The 26,832-nt window shown below is 37.0% G+C and overlaps 1 protein-coding gene across 1 annotated transcript in view; it reads left to right on the top strand.

Annotated features, from left to right (window-relative positions):
* The first annotated feature begins 5,104 nt into the window (after positions 1–5,104).
* LOC139152156 (ubiquitin carboxyl-terminal hydrolase 31-like) overlaps positions 5,105–26,832 on the top strand; it is a 67,280-nt gene continuing 45,552 nt past the window's right edge. Inside the window, exons 1-3 of the mRNA XM_070725261.1 lie at positions 5,105–6,256; positions 7,441–7,773; positions 20,277–20,512. Coding sequence (XP_070581362.1) covers positions 5,381–6,256; positions 7,441–7,773; positions 20,277–20,512 — 1,445 coding nt within the window. The 5' untranslated portion in view covers positions 5,105–5,380. The remainder of the gene's footprint in view (positions 6,257–7,440; positions 7,774–20,276; positions 20,513–26,832) is intronic.

The raw sequence follows: 26,832 nt of genomic DNA, 5'->3' as shown, positions 1-26,832 counted from the left end.
TCCCTTCCAGTTGATGTCAGATTTACACATTCAATTGAATCATTGAAATGTAGACTCAAAACGTTTCTATTTTCCAAGGTCTTCATGTAATGCTTTTACCCCAGTTGACTTTTATAAGTCTTTAAAATTAGTCCTTAAAAATCGATTAAAATTGTGTGAATTTTATATTTTGATGTGTGTCTTCATGTCTATTCCATGCAGATTTTTTAAATTGTCATAACTTTTAATTTCTTTTCTCTTGTACAGCACATTTAGGCTGTTTTTGCATAATGCACTTAATAAATAAATATTTATTATTTATTATTATTATAACTAGATGTCCAGAACTGTTGTAAGAAAAATGTGATTGTGAATTATTGGTGCATGTTGCTTTCTAATACTGAAATCTCATAGAGGAAACAAAAAAGTGTCAGGAACTTGTCATACTTTCCATATGAACTGAAGATTTCATAATGATTAGTACACTTTGCAAAACAGACTGTCAATTTACAGACATCCAGATATTTCTGGCATATATGTCTGATATATTAATTTACTGCACCCAAAGGGCGCCCCAAAAAATATTAAACATCCAGATCTCTGATATATATATATATATATATATATATATATATATATATATATATATATATATATATATATATTTATATAAAAAATTCAGCAAAAATACAAATTTTAAGATATCTTCCTGATAAACATAAAACTGATAAGGTCCACTTAAGGTACTTGCACACTAATTTTTAAAGCAATAAAAACTGCAGTTCTTGAGTTATTAATTCTTGATCATTTTAACATTTTTTAAGCTCATTTGCATTATTTTGGCAATGCATACTTCATTTGAACAAAACCCCATCTATAGCCCAGATGCATCCACACATCAAATACCAAGCTAAAACGTGCAGGGGTTTGCATGTTCTTGATGTTGACAGACATACTGTATGTACCGTACATACAAACATACATACGTACACACATACATACAGACAACACCAATTTCAGCTTATACGATAACCTCACATTGGTATACCAAATGTGAGGTAATAAATGCAACACCTAAGGGACTGGTCAGTTTCTTCGGCCAGGGGGGGGGGGTTTGGATTATTTTTGCTGACGTCAAAAAGTAGCTGACCCCCCCATTCCAAATTTTGAAAACAGGGTGACCCCCCCTGCATGCGACAACTCTAAAAGAAAAGGTGGACACAAATTTTATATATATATATATATATATATATATATATATATATATATATATATATATATATATATATATATATATATATGATGTATGAAAATCATGCAGCTGAAGGGCATACTGAAAAATATTGTTTGATATTCTAAGGGCGTGCTGAAAAATTTTAAACATACAGATATCTGATATATTAAAGTTTTGCACTAGGACAGGGCTCTGAAAAATATGTCTTATTATCATTGAAGTTACCCAAAGGGCATGCCAAAAAATGACACTGAATGATGAATATCATGGCTAGCATGATGCATCTGATGCATTTTAGGCAAGTATGAGCCCGCGTCGAAATTTAAAACACACTGACCCCCAATTGGGCATTTCAAAATAGGTGACCCCATCACCAAAGTGAAAAAACAGGGTCACCCTGTGAATCCACCGGCCTCCTGGGTCAAAGAAACTGACCTGTCCCTCATTCATGCTAATTTTTAATGCTAATATCTGGTCACACTGAGATAATAATGTTACACCTTAATTCCAATTCGATACAGTTATTTCCGCCATAGTAATGAAAAGATACTGGGCCATACCCCAAATGAAATGGGAAAATTTGACATTTGGTGTATCGGAAATTGAAAAACCTGAAATGTGCATTGTGGGAAATAGAGTTTGTCAGATCTCAGAGGGAAAGTTGATTGACTGCAAAGTGCCATTCTCAGTATACACACCTATACATATACAGTATACCCATACATACCTGTTTCCTATAGTTCAATCTCAGCCCAAAGATTTTAAATTTAGAAATAGGCCTAAAAGTTATAATCAAGATGATAAAACCATTTGAAAATTGAAAATTAGCTCCATTGCGATTTTCTTTTTTGAAAATGCAAATTGGTTTATTGGTTGGCCAAAATGTGCCACAGATTGTAATACTTGACCCATAAAATCCCTGATAAGTCCACAGATTAGCATAGTTAGTTGTGTTGACTAATTATTTACAAGATGTGCATATGAGAGATAGACCTCCTTGTAATCATGGGGTGTAAAATAAATAAGAGGCTAGGTTAGGTTATAGAATCATTTATTTTATTTACTCCGATCAGTCAGAGCATGAAGAAAAGAAGAACTGATGGAGAAAACAGTAGTGAGAAAAAACTCACTGCGTCTGGGTCGCCTGTGGCCATTCATTCGGTGAACATAGACAGACTATCAGGTTTTAGGGGAGAACCATTCGATTTTTTGGGGGGGTATGGAGGAAATGGGTATGGGAGCAAATTTTTTTTTCCTGTCACAGTGACAGCAATTTTTTTTTCTACTGTCAGAGCTGCATCAATTTTTTTTTTCAAATGGAGTAGCAATGCAAATTTTTTTTTCTTTGTCATCAAGTTTGTGATGCATTGTATATAAGGGAGCCGTCATTATTTACGGCCTGAAACTCAGAAATTTCGAGTGACACCCCCCTCCCCGTCAACCATGATGAATTTGAGTAACTCCCCTCTCTAACTCTGAAATTTTGACTGATCCCCCCACTTAGAAAAGTTAAATACAAATACATGTATTTGTAAAATTTACAAAATACAGCAACAGTAAAGACCTTTCAAATCCTGATGTACCCTGCTAGACTATCATCAGTTATCTCATGATGGTTCAAAAAAGGTGAACCCATCAAAATGAAATTGCAAGTCACAATAAAATAAAGATATAAAAGCTCACGCAGTATCTAACATATAGTACATTGTTTAATTTGGATGGGTTTTCACTAGGATATCTGACGGGCAGAATTTGAAAGTACAGAGGGAGAACACGCGAGAGGCTTAGGGTAAAGTGTCACAGGGGCTTTCCCCTATCTTGCATGGAAATTTTTAAGATATTGATGTGTGCAATGGTGCAGTCTGGTGCAATCTGAGAGGTGTTTTTTAATTTTTTCACTAAGTGAAACTGTTACAACACCCCAAGGGGGAGAGCACGAGAGGGGGTTTCCCCCTCTCGTATTGGAAATTTGGGGAAATTGATGTGTTTAATGGTGCAATCTGAGAGGAGTTTCAGGTTATTTTGCACTCGGTAAAACTGTTTGAAAATGACATTGAACACTGCAATATTTTTTTACATTTTATGCATGATTAGTGTTTGTGTCACAATATTCAACAACCAAACAATGACAATACAATTTGTGAAAAACAGTTCTGTTTACCAGAGACTGAAGATAAAGAAATATACAGGAACGGAAAATCTGTGACCTTCTTGTGTCATTTCTCCAGATGCCAGCTTCTAATGAAAAGCATGAATATGGTATGTTTAACTGTCAAAATGGTCATTGAACTGAGGTAAATGAAAACATGTTTCTGTGATAATAAATGATGAATTCACAACAGTTCAGTTTTGTCCTAGATCTTGTGAAAATTTTGAGAAATTGATGTGCGCCATGGTGCAGTGTAGTGCAATCCAATAGGTATTTTAAATTTGTCTTTTACCAGTACAACTGTTAGAAGACCCAAGGGGGAGAGCACGAGAGGGGGTGCCCCCCTCTGGCATTGAAAATTTTGAGAAATGGATGTGTGCAATGGTGCAATCTGAGATGTGTTTCAATTTATTTCGCCAAAAAAAATTGAGTAACCCCGCCCCCCCCCCTTCTTCCTCTCCACATTTTGAGTAACGCCCCCCTGAAGTTTTCAATTTTTTTAGTGACCCCCTCCCTTGTATTTCATTATATTTGTTGTTCCTCAATTTTTCATTGTCAACTTGTACATCTTCCTAATATATTTATATTGAGAGAATAATATATTGATTTTAACACTAGTTTATTGACTCCTGTCTTGTGTTTTAAAATTTTCACAATTTACAGAAGTCAAAAAGTCCCCTTTAGATAGTGCCTATGCCATTGAGATATTGCAACAGAAATCCTGAAATATGATTTCTTGGGTCAGAAAAGGGAAGGAAAACATTGAGTGTACTGAGGTGTAGTGCAAGCTTATATCATAAGTGCTGGGAAAAAAACATAAGAATTGCTTGTGGTAAAAACATTTGCATAGGCGGCGCGCCGGCAAAGAATACATGAGAATAGGGTTTCCAAATTTTGCTAAATTTCTGATGCATTCTGACAATTTTTTTTTTCACTTCTGTCTATTATGACAATTTTTTTTTTCTCAGGCCATGACAGGATCAATTTTTTTTTTCTTCTATCTCACCTGGCGACAATTTTTTTTTTCGCAAAATCCTCCATACCCCCCCCAGAAATCAAATGGTGTTCCCCTTATCAACTATGAAAGGCCGTAGTAGGCGGCAGTTAATAGTTCCTGCATGGAGGTAGCAGAGACCCATGGTTCCAGAGACTACTGAAAATAAGTCTACTGTCCCAGGGTACATGGAAGCATTTTTCCTCCGTGTCCGCTGGGTAGACAAATATTTAATCCTATAAATGGTCAGCAACAATTTTCTTTGAAAATCTTCCAGCCCCGCGCCTAGAAATCCACCCCTTACACCATGGAGGTAGGAGAGAGCACAGCTCTGCCACGCAGCCTCGCCTAACCTCCAGCCCTGTGTACAACATGTCCGTGTGTTCCCGGTGTTATACGGCCTCCACCACATGGAGGCCGTACAATGCATGTATAACGCCGGGAACACACAGACTCTTAAATTCTTGCAACATGGAGGTAGCCACAGGTGCTCAAATCAACCAGTGATCGCGAAGCCTCCCTGTACGTTTACAGGGGGGCTTCGCGATCACTGGTTGATTTTTGAGCACCTGTGGAGGTAGCCTACCTCCGGCTCCATGGCCATGGCATGCTTGCATTGCAACGCGAGACGGAGGTACATCATGTAGTTTCGGAGTTTCGCGTGGTTGTAGGGTGTTCCGTAAGGCGTTATTTTGAAAAGGGAAATGGGCAGGCTGAACCAGGAATTCGAAGGAAGCGCGATACCTACAAAACATAGCACGCAAAGCACGTTTGCAGCGTGACTGTTGGGCGTACTGGTGCAACATGACAGTTGTCCATACATATCCGATCCCCTCTGCTGAATTTGTGACGTCACAAGGAAGGTATTTCCCAAGATGCTAGTAACAACTTAGATTACGTCATCACAATGGCGGCGGTCCTGTAGCGCTAGAGTACGTGTGAAGTCATCATTCAGCATAATGAACATGACCTCAACATTAAGTTCGTCGGAGTAAGCAGGCTGCAGAGTCAGAGGGGTTCAGTAATGAGTGCTAGAGAGAAGCTTCGAGCTATATCGGATGGAGAAATTGACCTCCCCGAAGAGCTTAAAACAAAGAAGAAAGGTCATGCCGAACAGTATGATGAATTGGATGATTTCAAAGCTGCAACACTTCCTAGGCATGTGAAAATAAACCGCGAGAACTCATCAACGCAATTACAGGTAAAAGGAAGTGAATCAGGGAAAAGCACAAAAACACAGAAGAAAGGAAAATGGAAACCCATGAAACTAATGGTCAAGTATTGGGAACAATACATCTTGGGAAAGAAGCAATACCCATTACCGTCATCTGCGACGGATCCTGAAACACGCGGACACCATTATGAGAAAAAGAGAAACTATGTCAAGGCTAAAGACTTGACCCGAAAACAGGAAATAAGTAAATCTGATTCTACCGGTAAAGAAGAAGTGGGGATAATGACAAAATCAAGGGAAGATTCACCGTCATTATATGGGGGAGGACGTGTTCGCACGCCAGGACTGTGTGGACTGAATAACCTTGGAAATACCTGTTTCATGAACGCCATAGTGCAGTGTTTGAGCAACACTGACGCCCTTGCCGAATATTTTATCATAGGTTTGTATAAGCGTGATTTACAGGGCAATCGAAACAAGAGGAATAGTCGCAAATTCGGTAGCAAAGGGGAAATAACTGAACAACTGGCGCTGCTATTGAAATCTCTGTGGTCGTTCAAGGATTCATCGAAACTCAGCCGTGATTTCAAAAACATTGTTTCAGAGTATGGAACCCAGTATAAAGGTAGCAATCAACACGATGCTCAGGAATTTCTTATGTGGCTTCTAGACAAAGTACATGAAGACATGAATATTGCTACCAAGAAGAAATACAAACCGAGAAAGGTAATGTAACAAAAAAATTGAAGTGAACCGAATATGTTTTGGAGGGGATGAGTTAGGGAATGGAGATGATAAGGGAGAACCATTTGATTTCTGGGGGTGGGGTGGCTAGAGAATTTTTCGAAAAAAAAATTGTCGACAGGTGAAGAAGAAGGAAAAAAGTTGAATCAGTAATGCCTTGAGAAAAAAAATGATCACCGCAGACAAAAGAAAAAATAGTCACAAAATTTTGGAAATCTGACTTTCATTCTTTCATCCTCTGGAATACGGTTATACCTGTGATATCGAAGCAGTACTACGAACGTAAAGTTGGTGTCATCCTCATCCTCATCCTCAGCCTCGGGTGACCTTTCTAGCTGATACTGAAAATGACGCTACTCGGCGTCAGCTTCAGCATCGTATCCAAAGATTGCCGAAGTTTTGCTACCTGATGACGGATAAATGATAAAATTTGCCCATAACTTAAGAAAATACAACTCCATTCTTTCTCAACTTTCTCTTGAATCGAAAAACTGGTTCGCAGGTAATATTGTATTGCTAGAATATCTCATACAGACTAGTTTTTGGAAATGTTCGTAATCTTCAGTCTGGATCCGTGGATGTGTTTGTTGGTATCCTCTCAACTCTTGTGTTAAGATTTTCAAAAAATTGGTGCAAAAACAGTATACATGGTCCGAAATGTGTAAAAATCGCCAACATGAGAGGCGATATGAAAGCCTTAATTATTCAGAGGACATATAAAATAATTAACTTGTATAGTATGACTTGAGGCCTGAAAAGTGCAACCTTTGAACTTTAAGGGCTAAGAATGTTGCGTTGTAACTACATCGTGAGAAACGGATATGAAGAGGAGAGGTTACTAAATATTATGAAATACAAACTCCACTGTGTTTTGATTAACATTTACAGTGATATGAAACTTGGAGCACATTTTTTAAATAAATGATAAAAATCAACAATCCCCATGAGATATATTCAAAATTCTTCTTTTTACGAGAACAAAAAGACCATTTCAGCTCAAATTTTGGCCTTAGTGTCATCGGTGCAATTACTGTCAACCATGGCAACAGCTTGGGCCCCACCAATGCTGCTTGCAGCTTTAATTTAATTATGAAGGTATCATTGATATGTATAACAAAATTATACATGCTATGCTCTTATACAGTTTTGTTTCACTTGTTTTACAGACCATTTCAAGCAAATCACTGGAGGTCTTGGCAGATGAGGCTCAAGCCAACTACATGCGTTACAACAACAGTTTTGTGTATGACCTTTTCCAAGCACAATACAGGTCTTCATTGAAGTGCCCAAATTGTTTGCGGCAACGCAATACTTTTGAACCATATCTTTGTGTGTCCTTACCACTTCCTCAGAGAAACCTTCGACTGGTGAAAGTGATAGTTGTGTATGGCAATCAAATACCTGCAATGGTACAAGTGTGCGTTTCCTTGGAAGGAACTTCACATATATCTGATGTAAGACAAGCCATAGCCAAGCAATGTAGTATAGCTGTAACACAGGTAAACAGAAGTTTAACCCTATCCAAATCCTGCCAACGCCATCTTACATTATCAGGCCAAAGTTTGTGAAAACCAGTCATGTACAACATGTCCTATGTTGTGCATCTTCACTAAGAAAATCACACTGATGGAAGGGACCCACCATTGTATGTCTGCATGTATTTATTGATTTGTTTATCTTCCTATCAAAGTTTAAAATTATTGGCCAGACTCTACTCCAGTATATCAGTTATTTAGTCAGTCATTATAACCTAAGACGCTTAGTAAGGATGACATTTATTTCACATAACTTGCATCATGCTTCTGCTTGGTATCTTTATGGAGAATGGCTCATTAACATTCATGAGAAACTGGTAATGTAATTGTGGTTTGCAGGTTTACAATTTTAATGTACCCACATTATATCAAGGGTTATTTATATTGCACCTTCAAAAGATTTTTTAGTTCCCATTTGCCATACATATATGACAACAGGGAGGTTATATGGTGGAAAAAAGTCTATGTAATAATTAACCCTTTGAGCACGAAAGTCAATTTTTGTCACTTTTAGAAAATATACTCCAGTCACTTTTTTTCAGATTTGTGTCAAAATTTTGATAACAAACTGCAGCAAATTAAATGTGATGTCCATTTGGTCCAAAATTATCAAAAAATTACAGAAAAATTCATAAAAATTGGTAAGAATTTTGCAGTAAAATTTTGGTAGGAACAATTGCAGCACTCAAAGGGCTAATATGTCTGTAGATACGTATGTACATATGATTGTCAATCTGTCTGTCCACATAAAAACTTCCAAACAACTGCACATTTTAAGTGATTTTTGGTATAGTGATGTGACGTTGTTAAAACGAACTTGTCAGTTTCATGTATATGCTAATGAGGTCGGAAAAAGACAAAAATGACAAAAATGACAAAAATGGTCAAAAATCAAGACCTCAAGTACTAACTTAGGCTACACTCATTAAGCCATATTGATTTGATGTCAATATTGGCTGCTATCCATTTTGAATGATTGTTTCCTCTATTTTTTGCTTATTTAGTGAAAACATTTTCTTCTCTGAAACCAATGGTCAGATTGCCTTAAAATTTGCTTTAGATGTTCCTTGTGATGACCAAACTAGGATTCATTGAAATTATGTTGTCATTTGCATGTTTGCATTTTTGGGCAGTTTGGCAATTTTTGGTCAGAAAATGTTCTTTGAAACTGTGTATGCAAATTGTGTGTGGAGGTTTGAATTAGTGACCTGAAGATGACTTGGTGAACTCAAGACGAAGTTTGCATATGTTTTTGGTACTTTTTGCCATTCTTTCAAATTTGGTACACAGGTGCAATGAAGTAGGTCATTCATCCTAATTGAAATACTGCCTGTGTGAATGATTTTGTATGATCACATTTGGTATATGTATATATATACCAAAGAGAGCTTATATGGTAGGATGGCAGTGTCTGTATGTATGAATATCTGTATGTATGTATGTTAGTGTGTGCGGATGTATGTCCGTTCACATCAAAAACTCCTAACCCACAGCACTTACCATCTTAGTATTTGGCAAGCAGGTGCACCCCAGGGATTGAGATATGAATTTTTGGAAATGAATATGTCAGTATCAAAATATACAATTGAGGTTAAAAAAGGGAAAATCCTGCAAATTGCTAAAACTCTGTAACAACAGGCCAGATTTGGTTGAAACTTGGTATGCAGGCTCTTTATGGTGACTAAAGTTAAATTTGTTCAAATTTTATTGAAATTTTTGTAATTGTATTGTTTAATTTTTAGCTCTCATTTAGTATACCAAAGAGAGCTTATCGTGTAAGGTGAATCATTTCATTTACATCTCATTTACATGTCATCTGTGTGTATGTATGTATGTATGTATGTATGTATGTATGTCTGTTAGTCTGTCCAGATCAAAAACTCCTAAACAGCAGCAGCTACCGGCTTAGTATGTGGTGTACAGGTGCACCCAAGGGTGGAGATGTGAATTTGTTCAAATGAACATGTCAGTGTCAAAAATATGCAAATGAGGTAAAAAAGGAAAAATCCTGCAAACTGCTAAACTCAGTAACCGTTGGTCAGATTTGGTTGAAACTTGTAAGTAAGTACCTTTAGGTATTCTCAATTAGGTGTGTACAACTGTGGATGAAATTTGCATGTTTGTATGTTTGGGTAATTTTCAGTTTTTAGTAAAAAAATCTATTCTGAAACAGCTTGTCAGATTGCTTTGAAAGTTGGTATCCATGTTCCTAGGGATGACTTCAGTCAAGTTTGTAAACATTGTTGTGAATTTTTTGTATTTGTAATGATGGGGCAATTTTCCCAATTTTTTGGTCAAAACATTTTTTTTCCAAAAACTACTTATCTGCTCAAACTCAATGCTCAAACTAAGGGACAGACCATTGGATCTTTGGAGGGGGTAGTCACAATGAAATTGTGAACATTTTCTTTTACAATTGTAAATTTCTAAAAAAGTTTTTTTTTTCCAAATGAGAAAAGCTGTGCTAATTTTTTTTTCTGAGTAAATTTTCAGAATTATAATTTTTTTTAGTTTGGCGCTGTCTGAGAATACAATGTACATCCATATCACTAGCGCAAATAAGATTGCATGCTGTATCTACAACATACATATGGCCCAGTGATTTATATTGCTGATAGATTTCGCGAAATGTTGCAGATTATCTTTTTACAAGCTGAGAAGCTGTTTGCAAAAAATGTGGTGAAATTTCAATATTTGTGTTCTTAGGCAATTTTTGCCCTTTTTTGATCAAAACATCTATTTCACTGTAGCAGCATGTCCAACTTTTGTCATTCTTGTTTTTCTGGTTTAAATATTTCTTGATGTTTTTCTGGTTGTACTGTGCCGAAATCATTGTCATAACATCAACGTAGAATTTTCCTGCTCTGAATAGATTGAAACAACATTTATTGTTGATCTTTGGTATGTACCAATTCTGATCAGATTTGAGCGACACCGTATAAGTGCGGTATTTTATAAACATTGTTGATATCAAAGGGTGGACTATTTGATATCCTGATGGGGGATCTGGAAAATTTTCAAAACAAGATGCCAAGCAAATGTCACTGAAAAACGAATCTGCCAGTAAAGGCTTGACCAAAAAAAAAGGTGGAAGAATCGAAAAATAGTTTGATTGAGAAGCATAAAATTCGTATATATATATTTTTGAATTTTTTACTGACTTTTTGTCGAAAGTCTTGTTTTCAAGAGTCACATGTCAGATACCAGGTATCAAATTTGGATTTAAAGTTCTAAGGATCATTTGATTACCATATATCAAAATGTTGATGAAATTTGTATAAGTAAATATGACCAAATTGGAAGACAGAAGTTTGCAGTGCACCTGACACACTGTTTTACAAAAAAATAACATGGAGCTATCTATATGTTGTGTTTAAAATAAGTTTTTGGGTACCATGTTTTGCATGGTTTTTTTTTTTAGCTCACATTTGGTTATACCAATGTGAGATTATCGTATAAGCTGAAGTTGATGGCGTCTGTATGTATGTATACATGTATGTATGTATGTATGTATGTACATGTACGTACGTACAGTATGTCCGTCAACATCAAAAACACGCAAACTGCTGCACGTTTTAGCTTGGTATTTGGTGTGTGGATGCATCCTGGGCTATAGATGGAATTTTGTTCAAATGAAGTCCGCGTTGCCAAAATTATGCAAATGAGCTTACAAAATGTGAAAATGGTCAAGAATCAATAACTCAAGAACCACTGTTTTGATTGCTCTGAAAATTTGTATGCAAGTACCTTAGGTAAACCTTATACAGTTTTACGAATATTGTTAAGATATCCTTAATTTTGTATTTTTACTGAATTTTTTGGTGATTTTTCTCATTTTCAGTAAAAATTCTTCTTCTCTTAAACCGCCAGCCCAATCTCTCTCAAATTTGGGTTTGATGTTTGCAAGGGTGTAACTCTGCTTATTTGTTGAAATTATGGCAAAATTGGGAAAATTATTATATTCGAGCAATTTTGTCATTTTTGATCAAAAAATCGTAAACAGTGTTTTCCTTTTAAAGCCCCTGGACAGACAGCTATTGTATTTGGTACACAGACATACAGAGATAACAATAGTTATGTGGAAATTGTCCTGAAATATACAAATTTGTATTTTCAAGACAATGTTGTCATTTTTGGTCAAGAAAACTTGTTCTCAAAATTACTTGTTTGATAGCTTTGTAATTTGGTACAAGAGTCCCGAGGGATGTTATTAGATAAATTTTCTGCTCAAAGTGTTGGGAAACCCCCAAATATTTATATTTTAGGTAATTTTCTCAGTTTGTGACCTTAAATGACCTACACCAACCCAGGATATGTTGTGAGACAGTTTTAAAGGCTGTGAACATAATTTTGTCGTATTTGGTATAAATTTGTAGGAAAATTTGATCCAGAAAACAAGCTGAGGTGAATTTTTTCATTGCAGACCAATTTTTGCAACATTTCTATGTGAGCCACACAAGAACTGATGAGAAATTTGGATCCAGGATAATTCCAGATTTTGTAATCACCACCCACAGTGGAAGGCATTTCACTATCTGTAACTAACTTACGTGCTGTTCACACTAGAATCCCCAAGGTTGTAAATACATTTCCTGTCATCTTGTGCAGCTGGCCTTATGTAATACCAAGGGGTGGAACATTTGACATTCAGGAGGGGGTAGGGTCTAGAAGATTGACGAGGTACTTTTTTACCAGATCCCTTGTACATTTTTTTGCCCACTGCCACGTTTTCTTTTTATCAAGCCTTCTCTGTCTATTTTTTGTTGTTGACATTTGCTTATGTATTTAGGATCTGCTTGTCCCAGTGCTATAGAAGTTGATATGCATGTTCCTAAAGATGACCTCCAGTACCTAAGTTGGAGACCTTATTTGCTATTGTCATTCTTGTTTTTCTGGTTTAAATATTTCTTGAATCGACCAATTCAAACCGAATGTGAGCACATAGTGTCCTTGACAGTATTTTTTTAAAATGCCAAATATGATAGTTTTGAAGTCCCTGGTCAAATTGCAAAAGATTGAGAATTGCTGCACATTTTACGTGTGTATTTGTGGTAGATACATGCACATGCTCAACTGTAAATTAGTATTTGTTCAAATGAAGTCAGGGTTACTAAAATGCTAATGAGCAACAAAAGTGAAAACTTGGTGAACAAGTCATCGTTGATGACACAGTCCCCACTTGTTAATGGGTACTTTGATTACAGGTCCTCAGAGAGGATAGAGTCCTTTTCATTAGGTTTCTAAAGGGATCTGCCAAGTAATTTTCGACTGCTGGCCGCTCATTAATATTCATGAGATCTAATTAATATTAATTATATTTACATATTCATTTCCACATTTTCTACCACCATGGGTTTTGTGGAGGGACCATGGTTTTGGTCCTTTACCAAAGCAAGTAAATCAAACAGGTAAAATGTTTTCAATTTTTATTGCTCTGAATGAAAGGACAAAGAAGACTATTCAGCTTTGATTTCACTATTTATTTACTTTTAATACTATTCAGCAGTAACAAAAATTTACACAGGCATTGAATCAAACATAATACACTTGGATAGACATAAAGATAAAATAAACAGATGGGTTGAATTTTTCTCAGAAGGTTCGTTGATGAAATTAAATGAAATAAATGCCATTAGAATAAATTCAGAACTCTTGAGTTTCTAGGAAATTTTGAGAAAATCGGCCGTGCAAATGTGCTTGTAAATGATAGAATTTACAGGTATCTGATCTCAGTAAAGCCAATGACTGAAAACATTGACGTGTCAGAATGTTGAGAGTTCAATAGTTCTTCGAATGAACATACCAAACAGCTCATCATCAGTCTCTTACTTGGAATAAATGCGGAGGTGTTTCTTCTCTGCCCAGACTTTGACGGCGGAAGTGTAGTTGTAGCTGCCGACAGGAGGGCAATCAACTGCAATACGTACAAGGCTGTCTAAGCTGGACTGGTTCAGACGATTACGAGGCAAAGTTTTGATCAGTTTCATCTGCGAAAAAGTTCTCTCAGAGTCTGCGGTGTGACACGGTAGTACGCGATAAATTCTGGCGAGTTGGATGATCACTGGAAACATGGACAGCAAAGGCCGCGTAGTACACAGCAAGTCGACGATGACACCGGGTTTCAAATCTGTCTGTTTTAGTAGCGCGTCTTCTGCGTACTTATTGAAGCTGGTCCATTCGTTGACAGCATCTTCTTCGTTGTTAAGTTGATCTTCAGCACGCAAAAAGTGACGATACAACTGCTTCACGGCATCATTTCCGTATGACGGCTCAGTAGAACTGCGTAAGCTGTGTGGATCGAAGACGTGGAAGAGTCCGAGTACACCAGCATCGACTTGAAACCGAAGCGCGATATTGTTAACCAGCATGTTGATGTTTCGTTCTCCGATCTGGCTCCGAAAGAACTGTTGTCATTACTGCGTGCCACAACATTGATATGGTGGACGCGATCAATGGCTTCGAGGTGCTGTGTTCAAATTCGCTGGCCTGGAGTGCCCTTGATAACTTGTTTACATGTGGGAGAAGGTCGCACATCAGCAAAATTGTAGCAATAAATCGCCATGATGACATCAGGTTCTGCAAACCAACAGCTTTGGCTTCGCCGCGTTCTTCATCCTCTCTGTCCAGGCTCAACATAACATTAACGAAAGTGTCCTTGAGATGGGTGACACAAATTTCTTAACTTAACCATCTTGTCGAAGAGGGCTCGAGCGCTTTTAACAGTTTCTCATTCAGTGTTGTCTGGATCGCGTGAAGTCTGGCCATACAAACTGGGCTGTTGTGGTAGAAGTCATAAAACTGCCGCAATATCAAAGTAAACCGCTTCATGTAAGGTACATCGCGTGCCGCTTGAGACGAAGCTAGTTGAAGTCTGTGGGCCAGGCAGTGTACACCAATCGCCGACTTCGCTGAATCTTGTAAGCGTCGAACCACTCCTGATTTCTTGCCCGTCATAACTGCTTCCCCATCGGTGCCGATACCAACCAGTCTAGGTGATTCTCTTCCAGAAACTTCATTACGTGCTGAGTGATGGTTTCTGCCCCGACTGTCACGCTCTGTTCATTGTCAGTATCTGGTTTCAGTGGTTCAATAAGTTTTAAGAACTTCACTGATAAATTACTGGTCGCGTCTAAATATCTACAGATCAGAGTCAACTGCTCGCTGATGCTGACATCAGTCGTTTCGTCCAGCATGATGGAGTAAAAGTCGGAATTCTTCATTTCTTCAATTGTATCACTCTCGAGTACCGATGACAGAATACCTAGCATTTCTTGAATTGACTTGTCGCTGCAGTACGTAGCACTTTTACTAACGCAGAGATCATCTTTCACGGATAAACCGAGTTGCATCAATAGATCTAGTACAGGTTCAAAGTTCGTGGTGTGGGGAATTCTTCGCTTGGCTAAAAAGTACAAGACTTTGAAAGCCGATGAGATTGCGTCGTTGTTAACTTCGGGCTGTAGTACTTCGGCAATATTCTGAGATGTTACGGCCGAAAGTTCATGCTTCATCGCGTCTTGATGTGCTGCGGTCTGTTCATGTTCTTTGATGCTGCCAAGTCTCAGTCGCTTGCATTGCGTTTTGTTCCAAGTGTCGCGGTCATAAGGTCGTTTGTTGAATTTCTGGCAGAATTTACAGTACATACCGTCACCAGGACGGTAGTACAGCCAACTCTCACGGCCAGTCAACCACTCCGAGCGAAACTTGGTCGCTTGGCGACTACGGGGTGACTTCGTCTTCTCTTCAATAGAGACTCTGGCCTTCTTCTGAGCTGGGTCGGTGTTTTCGTCAGGTGTTGCGGCACGTTTGGTGAATGTAACGAACTTGAGTAGAGACAGTGTCAGTAGCGTAGTAAGAATACCGTAGAGTTGTAAACTATGGGAACCTCTCTCTTGCAAAGCAGTGGGGAGAATGATGACCAAAACTATTGCTCGAGATCTTTATAGACACAAATTCTCAATGTGTGAATATGGTGAGTCGGCATGTTGCAAAGGCAGCACGGCTGATACAATGGTAGCAGTGACACTTAAAAAAAAAAAGGCGGCAGTATAGCGACCATCACCCAGGGAAGCCGCCTGGCTGAACCCACGAAGTACCAGCATTAGTAATCGTTCACACCTCTGGATTTTGTTTGCTTCATTATCAGTTGTTTCTTTCCCTGCCATATCGGCTAGCTTTGATTACTTTCACCGCCCATTTCTTTGATATTCGCCAAGAAAAAAAACTAAAGGCTCGGAAGAGTATAAAAGGGTCGTGTCATGACAAAAACAATAGTGCTGAACGCCGAGCTTTTATTCTGGTCGCCTTCTATGAGTGCCGTTCGCGAGCGACCAGCGCCGACCAGCGTGTGCAGAACCCTGTCTGTGATAAAAATACTTTTGAATAAATTCGCTTGATACATGTCTGAATTGTAGTTCAGGACATCAAAAAATCGTAATAAAATGGCCACATGGTGGCCATATTGGATCGTATCACAAACAAATTAAAGTGCATATGTATGACGTTGGTCAATCTCCTATTACCAACTTTGAATAAATTCGCTTGATGCATGTCTGAGTATTGGTTTTGGACACAAAAAAACATAATAAAATGGCCACATGGCAGCCATATTGGATCGTATCACAAAACAAATCAATGTGCATGTGTATGACACAGGTCAATGTCCTTGTACCAAGTTTGAATAAATAGGTTGATATATGCCTGAGTTATGGCTCTGTACATGAAAAAATTATAACAAAATGGACGCAAGGCGACCATATTGGATCGTATCACAAACAAATTGATGTACATAGCTATGACATTGGTCAATGTCCTTGTACAAACTTTGAATAAAATCTGTTGCTCGAGAAACATGCCTGAGTAATGGCTCTGTACATGAAAAAATCGTAATAAAATGGCCGCCTAGCGGCCATAACAAATTGACGCGCATATGTATGACATAGGTCAATGTCCTTGTACCAAGTTTTAATAAAATCGGTTGAGATATGCCTGAGTTATGGCTCTGTACATGAAAAAAATCGAAACAAAATGGCCGTAGGGCAGCCATATTGGATTGTATCACAAAACAAATTGGTGTGCATATCTGTCATTGGTCAATGTCCTCGTACCAACTTTTAATAAAATCGGTTGAAACATGCCTGAGTAATGGCTCTATACATGAAAAAATCGTAATAAAATGGCCACACGCCAGCCATATTGGATCGTATCACAAAACAAATCGACATGCATCTGTAAGACATATGAAGTAATCCTTGTACCAAGTTTGAATGAAATCCCTCCAGGCATCTCTGAGAAATCTGCGTGAACGGAGGGACGGACGCACGCAAGAATGCACGCACGGACCAACACATAGATGCACCGACATGACCAAACCTATAACCTGTCCGTGGGGACTAAAAACATCTGCACAAACTTTCATCAAATTTGGCACAGTTGTACCAGAAACAGCGCTCTAATCTCAAATTATGCAAATTAGAACTAATTATGCATGCCACACCAATATAAATAGACCTGCATATGTATGCCATAGTGTAGTAGCCTTGTACCAAGTTTAAAAAGAATTTGCACAGGAATATCTCAGATATCTGCATTCATGAGCCCCTATGCATGGACACAGCATTAATATTAATTTCATCCTGGAATGCCTGTGGATCATACTTGGGATCCCTGTGGATGGATATCAAATACAGGAAAGAAAATGGCCGTCACACAGCCATTTATGATCGAATCATTAAAAAATCGGCATGCATATATATGTGATAGGGATTAATATATGTACCAACTTTCAATGCAATCGTGCCTGGCATCGCTGAGAAATTTACGTGAACGAACGCACAGTCGTCAAATGTAGGAAACAAAATGGCCGCCACTCAGCCATTTTAGACCGGATCAAAACAAAAATCAATGTGCATATGTATAACATATAGAGTAATCTATGTACCAAGTTTAAATGGAATCGCTCCTAGCATCACTGAGAAATTTGCGTGAACATACGCACCAACATCAATTACAGGAAACAAAATGGCTGCCAGACGGCCATATTGGATCGGATCGTAAAACAAATTGACGTGTATATGTATGGCATAAGTGATAATCCTTTACCAAGTTTGAATGAAATCGCTCCAGGCGTCTCTGAGATATCTGCGAGAACGCACGCACGCACGGATGCACGCTTGGACATGACCAAACCTATAAGTCCCCCCGGATGGTGTCCGTCGGGACTAATAAACATTGGTCAGATTATCATGGCAAGGCAGCTAACATACCACATTGTACAAAAAGTGTTGCATGGAAGTCACCATGAGTGAATCTAAAAGAAGTTATGGTGTACAGATCTTGTATACAACCAGTCTTTCATTTTCAAGAAGCAGGATAACAAATGTATATTCATGATAAGTGTCATCTGTATAGTCAGTAAACTTTGCTGCTTAATCCAACAAGGTCAGGTTATTAGTTACAAACTCTTACAACTGTGGATGTAAATATGACAATTTTGTGCGAAAAAATGTTCCAACTTTGATTTGAAAGGATTTTGTTTTTTTCCATTGTCATATTGTATATGTATGGAAATGCTTGTCTGCATAAATCAAGTAATAGCTTCTACACAAATCCCTGGTTTGATGCTTTGAAAGTTGGTTAGAATAGCTTTAAAACAGATGTACATATCTGATGCTTCAGGCTTCTTGCTACATTGGTCCTGTTTGGAAATTTCCGCATTTGTCTATGTCACTGCAATGCTTGTTTAACTTGGTGGCAGTTTGGAACATACCAATATCATGTACTGTAGGTGTGGCAGCTTCATTAACAGTTGGAGGTGAGGAATGCCCATTATTACATCTTACCTTAGTCTTAGATTGTGCAACTATAGAGCGTCTACTTTAATTTATTCATTACAATATTATAAGGGACACGTTTAGTTTAATTTGGCTGATTTTATCATTAGTTATGATGTACTAGGTTGCATGGTATTGTGTAAGTGTATGTGATCAACATCTGCAAGTTGCTAACCATTCCATACTTCAATGGACGGTGTGTCAAAATTTGTTCAAAAGCACTTGACTATGAATATCATAAGCTAGGTAAATAGAAGCGGGTTAAATATCGTGTGTACACTCATTCTGGCTTGCCACATGTAACCAAATGTGAGCAAAGTGTCATTGACATTATTTTTTCCCATTTTTGGTCAAAAAATCTTCTTCTCTGAAAGTGCCTGTCCCATTGCTTTGAAAGTTGGTATGCATGATCCTAGGGCTAGCCTCTGTCAAATTTGTTCTAATTGTGATAAAATTGTAATATTTGCATTTTTTGGGCAATTTTTTCCCATTTTTGGTCAAAAAATCAATTTCTCTGAATTAAGTTTCCTGATTGCATTGAAACTCAGTATGCATGTTCTTAAAGGCATACTTAGTTACATGTTTTCAAATTGTAGTGAAATTTTCATATTTGTATTTTTGGGGCATTTTTCTCCATATTTGGTCAAAAGATCATTTACTCATAAATCACTCATCCGATTGCTGTGAAACTTGGTATGCATGTTCCCAGGGGTAAACTCCGTTAAGTATACTCGCTCTGGCTTGCCACATCAAAATAAATGTGAGCCCAGTGCCATTGACAGTATTTTTATGAAAAGAGTATGATTATGCTGTTTCAGACATGTGTCATTTATCCCTTTTCCTGCCAGACAGTAATAACTGTATCACTTCCCCATCAGCCAAGTCAGTAAAAGCGGTATTGAGCCAAAACATGACGTATTTTCACCCACTTGGCTTGGTATGTTATAGCATCTTTTGTCCAAAAAAAATCAACTTTACAGTATTATGTTTTCAACAGCCTTCAAATGTACAGTATTATGTTGAAATACACCATATGGAATTCTTTGTGTTTCATTAATTTTAATCATCTTGACCTGGTGGTGAAATATGGACTTGGCAGGAAAAGGGTTAAAGGAATGATAAAATTCTTGAAGCTTTGTGAGGTAAACCGTATTTTAAAGCTGCAACTCCCGTATAAAAGTGAGAGAACCCACTAGAGTGGTCATAATGGTGGGATATTCACATGTACTTGGTACTCTCAGGACATCGTCGATAAAATTCGTAAATTTAGAAATCTATATATTCTTTAATTGAGGGATATGTGTATAAGTAATTTGGGCACAACATACTTGGTTTCTGATAAAATGAAATTTGAAATTATGTCTTGAACCAGAAAAGGCTAGAATATCCTCTAGTATTATCGCCGGTATAATGTTTAATGTTCACTTTTAATCTACGTGATTGACGTGCGATATGCAAATTGGAAATGAGTCATAATTGATACTTGTTTACTTGTTAACATTATGACCGAAGGACATCATGTTATTGTGATGGGTTGAAAAATTTCTTTTTGGAAATTGCTCGCATAGGGCGCCGCTTTAAATTTTTAAGTGCTTATATATAAGTACATTTATAATATATTTCTGTATTATTCAGCTTGTTTTAACAGAAGTCTACATTAATGGTTTCCAACGATCATTTTGGGATGATCAGTCACTATCAGAGATCCATGATGGTGATCATGTCTATGCTGTGGAAACTCCACACAATCCTCAAGGTATTAATGCCTGTGTAAAGCCAACAGTACAAGGTGTGCACTGCAATGGACCAGTAGATGAAACTGTGTACTTGGTATTACTGAATAAAGACAGAGGTGGTGTTCAAGGCAAAAGGTACCTTTCCTATATTCTTTATTTATCTTTGATGGTGCCCATTTCCCTGCCCGGCATCCATTGATTGTTCATGTCCATGATTGAAGTTACATCCTTGCAAATATACCAAGAAAGACCAATTTTGTGTCAGTTAGTATTTTTAGCTCCCATATGGCCATACTTTTATGTGCCAATGGAAGCTATTCTTGTAGGTTGGAAAAACTGCCTGTCTGTGTGTGTGTATGTTTATATGTCTGTCTGTATGTATGTATGTATGTATGTATGTATGTATGTATGTATGTATGTATGTATGTATGTATGTGTGCCCGTCCACTGTAAAAACTCCTTAAGTGCAGCACCTACCATCTTAGTATTTGGTGTACAGGTGCACCCAGGGTTAGAGATGTGAAATTGTTCAAATGAACATGTGTGTCAAAAATATGCAAATGAGGAGAAAAAAGGAAAAATCCTGCAAATCGCTAAAACTCTGTAAGCGTTGGTCAGATTGAAACTTGGTATGCAGGTTCCTTTTGGTATTCTAAATGAGATGTCCACAGATTTGGGTGAAATTTGCATGTTTTTATTTTTGGGGTAATTTTTAGCTCACATTTGGTATACCAATGTGAGGTAATCGTATTAGCTGAATCAGTTCATTTGCATGCCATTTGCATGTCTGTATGTATGTATGTATGTACGTACGTATGTATATATGTCCATCCACGTCAAAAACAGCTAAACCGCAGCACCTACTGTCTTAGTATTTGGTGTACAGGTGCACCTAGGGGTGGAGATGTGAATTTGTTCAAATGAACATGTCAGTGCCAAAAATATGCAAATGAGGGGAAAAAAGGAAAAACCCTGCAAATTGCTAAAACTCTGTAACCGTTGGTCAGATTGGGTTGAAACTTGGTGTGCAGGTTCCGTTAGGCATTCTAAAGTAGGTGTTTAAAATTTGGGATGGAATTTGCATGTTTCTATTTTTAGGGTAATTTTTTTCAGTTTTTAGTCAAAAAAATGTTTTTCTCTGAAACCACTCATCTGATTGCTTTGAAAGTTAGTATACATGTTCCTCAGGATGACCTCAGTCAAGTGTATACAAATTGAATTGAAATTTTAATATTTGTAATTTTGGGGCAATTTTCCAAATTTTTGGTCAAAACTTTTTTTATTGAAAAATTACTAATCTGATAGCTTTGATATTTGGTATACAGGTTCCTAAGATTGATCAAAATCAGTTTAATGAATATCGTGAAGATATCTTGAATTTTGTATTTTTGCTGAATGCTTTTCTCATTTTAAGTAAAATTTCTTCTTTTCTGAAACCGCTAGCCCAATTGCTCTCAAATTTGGATTGGATGTTTGCAAGGGTGTTACCCTTCCAATTGTTGAAATTACGACAAAATTGGAAATATTACTGTTTTGGGGCAATTTTTGTCATTTTTGGTCAAAAAATCTTAAAAGATATTTTCTTTTTAAAGCCCCTGGACAGACAGCTTTTATATTTGGTGTACAGATGTCCAGAGATGACAATAGTTAGATATGTGGAAATTGTCCTGAAATATACAAATTTGTATTTTTAAGGCAATATTGTCATTTTTGGTCAAGAAAACTTGTTCTTAAAATTACTTGTTTGATAGCTTTGTAATTTGGTACAAAAGTCCCGAGGGATGTTATGAGATAAATTTTCTGCTCAAAGTGTTGGGAAACCCCCAAATTTGTATATTTTTGGTAATTTTCTCAGTTTGAGACCTTAAATGACCTACACCAACCCAGGATATGTTGTGAGACAGTTTTGAAGGCTGTGAACATAATTTTGTCATATTTAGGAATCAATTTGTAGGAAAATTTGATCCAGAAAACAAAGCTGAGGTGAATTTTTTCATTGCAGACCAATTTTTGCAACTTTTCTATGTAAGACATACAAGAACTGATGAGAATTTGGATCCGGGATAATTCCAGATGTAATCACCACCCACAGAAAAATCTCATCGTCTGAAACAGCTTGTCAGATTGCTTTGAAAGTTGCTATACATGTTCCTGGGGATGACCTTAGTGGTAGTCAAGTTTTTGTAAATTGTATTGAAATTTCGATTTTTGTAATTTTGGGCAACTTTCCAAATTTGTGGTCAAAAATTTTTTCTCCAATAAGTAATCATCTTATAGCTTTGATATTGGGTATACAGCTTCCTAAGGTTGATCAGAATGTGATGTATTCAAATTCTGATGAAATCTGCAATTTTGTATTTTTCTATTCGTTTGATAGCTTTCATATTTGGTATACAGGTTCCTCGGGTTTATTGTAATGTGGTACGTTGAAATTAGGATGAAATCTGCAATTTTATATTTTTGGGGCAATCGTTGCTATTTTTAGTCATAAGATTTCTTTCTCGAAAACTACTTGTCTGATATTGTTGATATTGAGTAGACAGACATGTTCCTACAGATAATCAGAATTTAATATGTTAAAATTATTATGACATCTTCAATTATATGTTTTTGCTGCTTTTTTGCAATTTTGGTCAGGTCAACCTGAAGCAGGCTATCAAAGACATCTTCTTTCATCAGCACATGTCACAAAAAGTTGTATTGGCTGATAGGTTGCTTGTTTGAATTTTCAGAGAAGTCTCTTCAAGTTGTTATTTTGTGAAGTTTTTTCCTAGTTTTTGACAGAAAAAAATCATAAATACGGTCAATATAAAGGGGTGGACCATTTGTATCCTGGGGGAGGATCCTGGCAGATTTTTAAAAAAATTCCAAACAAATGTCAATAAAAAATTCAGCCAGAGAAGGTTTGACAAAAAGAAAAGGTGGGAGAGTGGGAAAAAATAATGTATAATGGATCGTATAAAAAAAGATAATGTACCTCATCAATCTTCCAGGCCCCCCCCCCCCCCCCCCCCAATATCAAATGGACCATCCCAGATGTCCTTTCACAGGCAATTAACCATGCAGTGTATATTAGTTTAAGATGTCAAATTAGGTAAGGATTTGAAAGGAATAGTCAAGTTAACTTTATCTCTTGTGTCATCATCCGTGTGTAATTGGTGAAGTTTGTAAGTCAAATGTGGATGCACCAGTTGTCCTGGAAGAAAACAATGTTTACTTTTCCCTGTAGCGTTTCTGAGTTGATGGTTGTATGTTGAAATCTCTCCATATATCTTGTGTATGGGCAAAATGTACACATTGTTATGTATTTCAGTCTATGTCAAATATTGTAAATGAAAAATCAAGATCAGTTTGCTGTGTGCTTATAAAAGATAACATATTTGTCAATACATAAACTGCCTTGCAGATTGATTGTCTTAAAAATTATCACAGAAGTACCGGTAGAAAAGAAAAAGAAACTAATCAAATTGCAGTAACCAGTCCGGGTAATGTCCATGTAGAGAATAGTTGGGAAGAGCCAATGGCGTACCGTATATTTAATGAGGTTAATGCAAGAACCAATCACTTACTGTATGTGAAATGAGGGTTAAATGTTATGTTGGTTCGCTTTGAAATGTTTCAGGTACCATCCAAGTTAATGCAGTCTTTCCCTAATGAAATCCTGATTTCTAGGAGCAGTACCGGGCCAGGAAAATCATCCAAAGAAATAACTTTCGATGTGCTAACCACTTGTGTCGGTCACCATCTCGACCGTACTGAACATAGTTCTTAACGTCTACATCTAACCAGATATGAACTGAAAATGCTCACGTGTTTCATTATATATTGCAGTTATGTGTAAATTTGAACCTTTGCCACATGTTTGCAACTTCATTGAAAGTATTATGATCAACATAATGAACAATAATCACCGCCGATTAATTCTAAAAGGTCACGAAGTATACAAATATGTAATTAGCTGAAATAAAAATATTAAAGTTATTTGACTGCTCTTAATGTATCACCACTTTATATAGCAAGTGTAATTACCGTTGGCCAAGTCCTTCAAGCCATATATGCGGAGCTGTGAAAGCTCATTAGATATGTAAATTGTAAATTAACTGACATGGAAATGTGAAATGACTTTCGATATTGTTTTAACCTAGTACCTGGTATAATCATCAATGTACATAGCATGTTTTGCCAACTTGATCAAGTAAATCCCGGTATATAACCCTAATAAGCAAAGTTCATTAAATATGTAAATTAGGAATTGGCTTAAGTAAAAATGCTTAATGATTATCAATAATGTTGTTTCATGGTATCTGCAATATGTGTAGTAAATTTTGTCAACTTTTGTCAAGTAAATTCAGATATATATCTCTAATTAGGAAAGATCATTAAATATGCAAATTAGGAATTGGCTGACGAGAAAATGCTTAATGACTTTCAATAATATTGTATTATAGTGTCTTTATTGTACACAGCAAGTTTCATCAATTTTGATCAAGTCAATTCAGATAAATATCCCTAATTATGAAAATTCATTTAATATGCAAATTAGGACTTTCCTAATTAGAGATATATAGCTGAATCAACTTGACCAAAGTTGACAAAACTTGCTACATATGCTGCAGATACCATGATACAACATTGTTGAAAATCATTAAGCATTTTTACTTAAGCCAATTCCTTATTTACATATTTGATGACCTTTGCTTATAAGGGATATATACTGGATTTACTAGATCAAAGTTGGCAAAACATGCTATGTACATTGATGATTATACCAGGTTAAAACAATATCAAAAGTCATTTCACATTTTCATGTCAGCTAATTTATAATGTGCATGTCTAATGAGCTTTCACAGCGTGGCATATATGACTTGAAGGACTTGGCCAACGGTAATTACACTTGCTATATAAAGTGGTGATACAATGACAGCAGTAAAAGAACTTCGATATTTTTATTTCAGCTACTTACATATATGTATACTTCATGACCTAATCGGCGGTGATTATCGTTCATTACGTTGATCATAATATTTTCAATGAAGTTGCAAACATGTGGCAAAGGTGTTAAAATTTACACATAACTGCAATATATAATGAAACACGTGAGCATTTTCAGTTCATATCTGGTTTCAAAAGGAATATTGCAGGAGGTTCTAAGCTCTCATCAAAGTATTGATGTATTAATTTCCTACATATTGGCATCAAAAGTTCATAAAATTAAACGTGTTAAAAACCGGTCCTACTAAAACTGCCCGGCAATGCCCGGCACTGCCCGGCGACAAACAGGGCACTGCCCGGCACGAAATAAGCGCGTCAGCTATCACAAGAAGTCGATATCTACATACCACAGACCACTAACTCTTATTAAAAACCTAAAAAAACGATAGTTCAAGCCTCGAAAACGTCGATTTACTGGTTTATAGTTACGGCGTCCGTAACCCTACGCTGGGCCGGCCCTACGCAATCTTGTTTACAGAACCATACTATTTACTGAGAGAAGGGGTAGTAGCCTATCGAAATTTAAACCAAACTTCGCCTTGTACTTTGAAGTCTTGCTGATGGGGTGTCCGAAAGCAAGTGCTTGCATATTGCATTTGACAGTTCCAGATTCCCGTTCTTTTTTTTTCCACTTTTGATGTTATCGATGTACAATTCATTATTCTGAGGGCCGGCCCAGCGTAAGGTTACAAACGCGCCGTAACTAAAGACCAGGAAATCAACGTTTTCGAGGCTTGAACTATCGTTTTTTAGGTTTTTAATAAGAGTTAGTGGTCTGTGGTATGTAGACATAAACTTCTTGTGATAACTGACGCGCTTATTTCATGCCGGGCAGTGCCCTGTTTGTTGCCGGGCAGTGCCGGGCATTGCCGGGCAGTTTTTAGTAGTACCCTTAAAAACTGTTTATGAACGGCAGAAAAAAATATGAAAATTTATTAATGTAAACATCTGTATCTCCTGAACTACTCATCCAATCTTGATCATCTAAGGCTTGTTTTGTTCCCCTCATTGAGATCTTTAGATTGAAGTACATACCTGCTTGATTTTTTAATACTGTTCAGTGTTTATATATTAAAGAAAATTTGTTTACAGTTAAAATCCATACTTGTCCCATGTCACTTTTTCCCCAGCTGTCAGCTACAAATACCAGGTGGCTATTCTTTAACATTTGAAGTGTAGGCACAATCAACAACTTCTCCTCTATGTCAGTATGTAGAGCTAACCCATTCAAACTCCCATATGGCCAAGAGTATATGTGCCAGTGAAAACTCTTCTTATAGGTTTGAGATTGCCCGTCTTTGAGTTTGTCTGTATGTATATGATATGATTGTGTGGGTGTGTGTACTGACAAACTCCAAACCCACAACACCCACCCATTCAGTATTTCATGTACAGGTGCACCCAGAGATAGAGTAGTTTCACAATGTGCCAGTTGTGATCATGTGCCATTGGCGCTATTTTCT

The sequence above is a fragment of the Ptychodera flava genome, chromosome 15 (genome assembly GCF_041260155.1).
Source record: "Ptychodera flava strain L36383 chromosome 15, AS_Pfla_20210202, whole genome shotgun sequence".
Classification (NCBI taxonomy): domain Eukaryota; kingdom Metazoa; phylum Hemichordata; class Enteropneusta; family Ptychoderidae; genus Ptychodera; species Ptychodera flava.
This window is presented reverse-complemented; position numbering and strand designations above follow the sequence as displayed.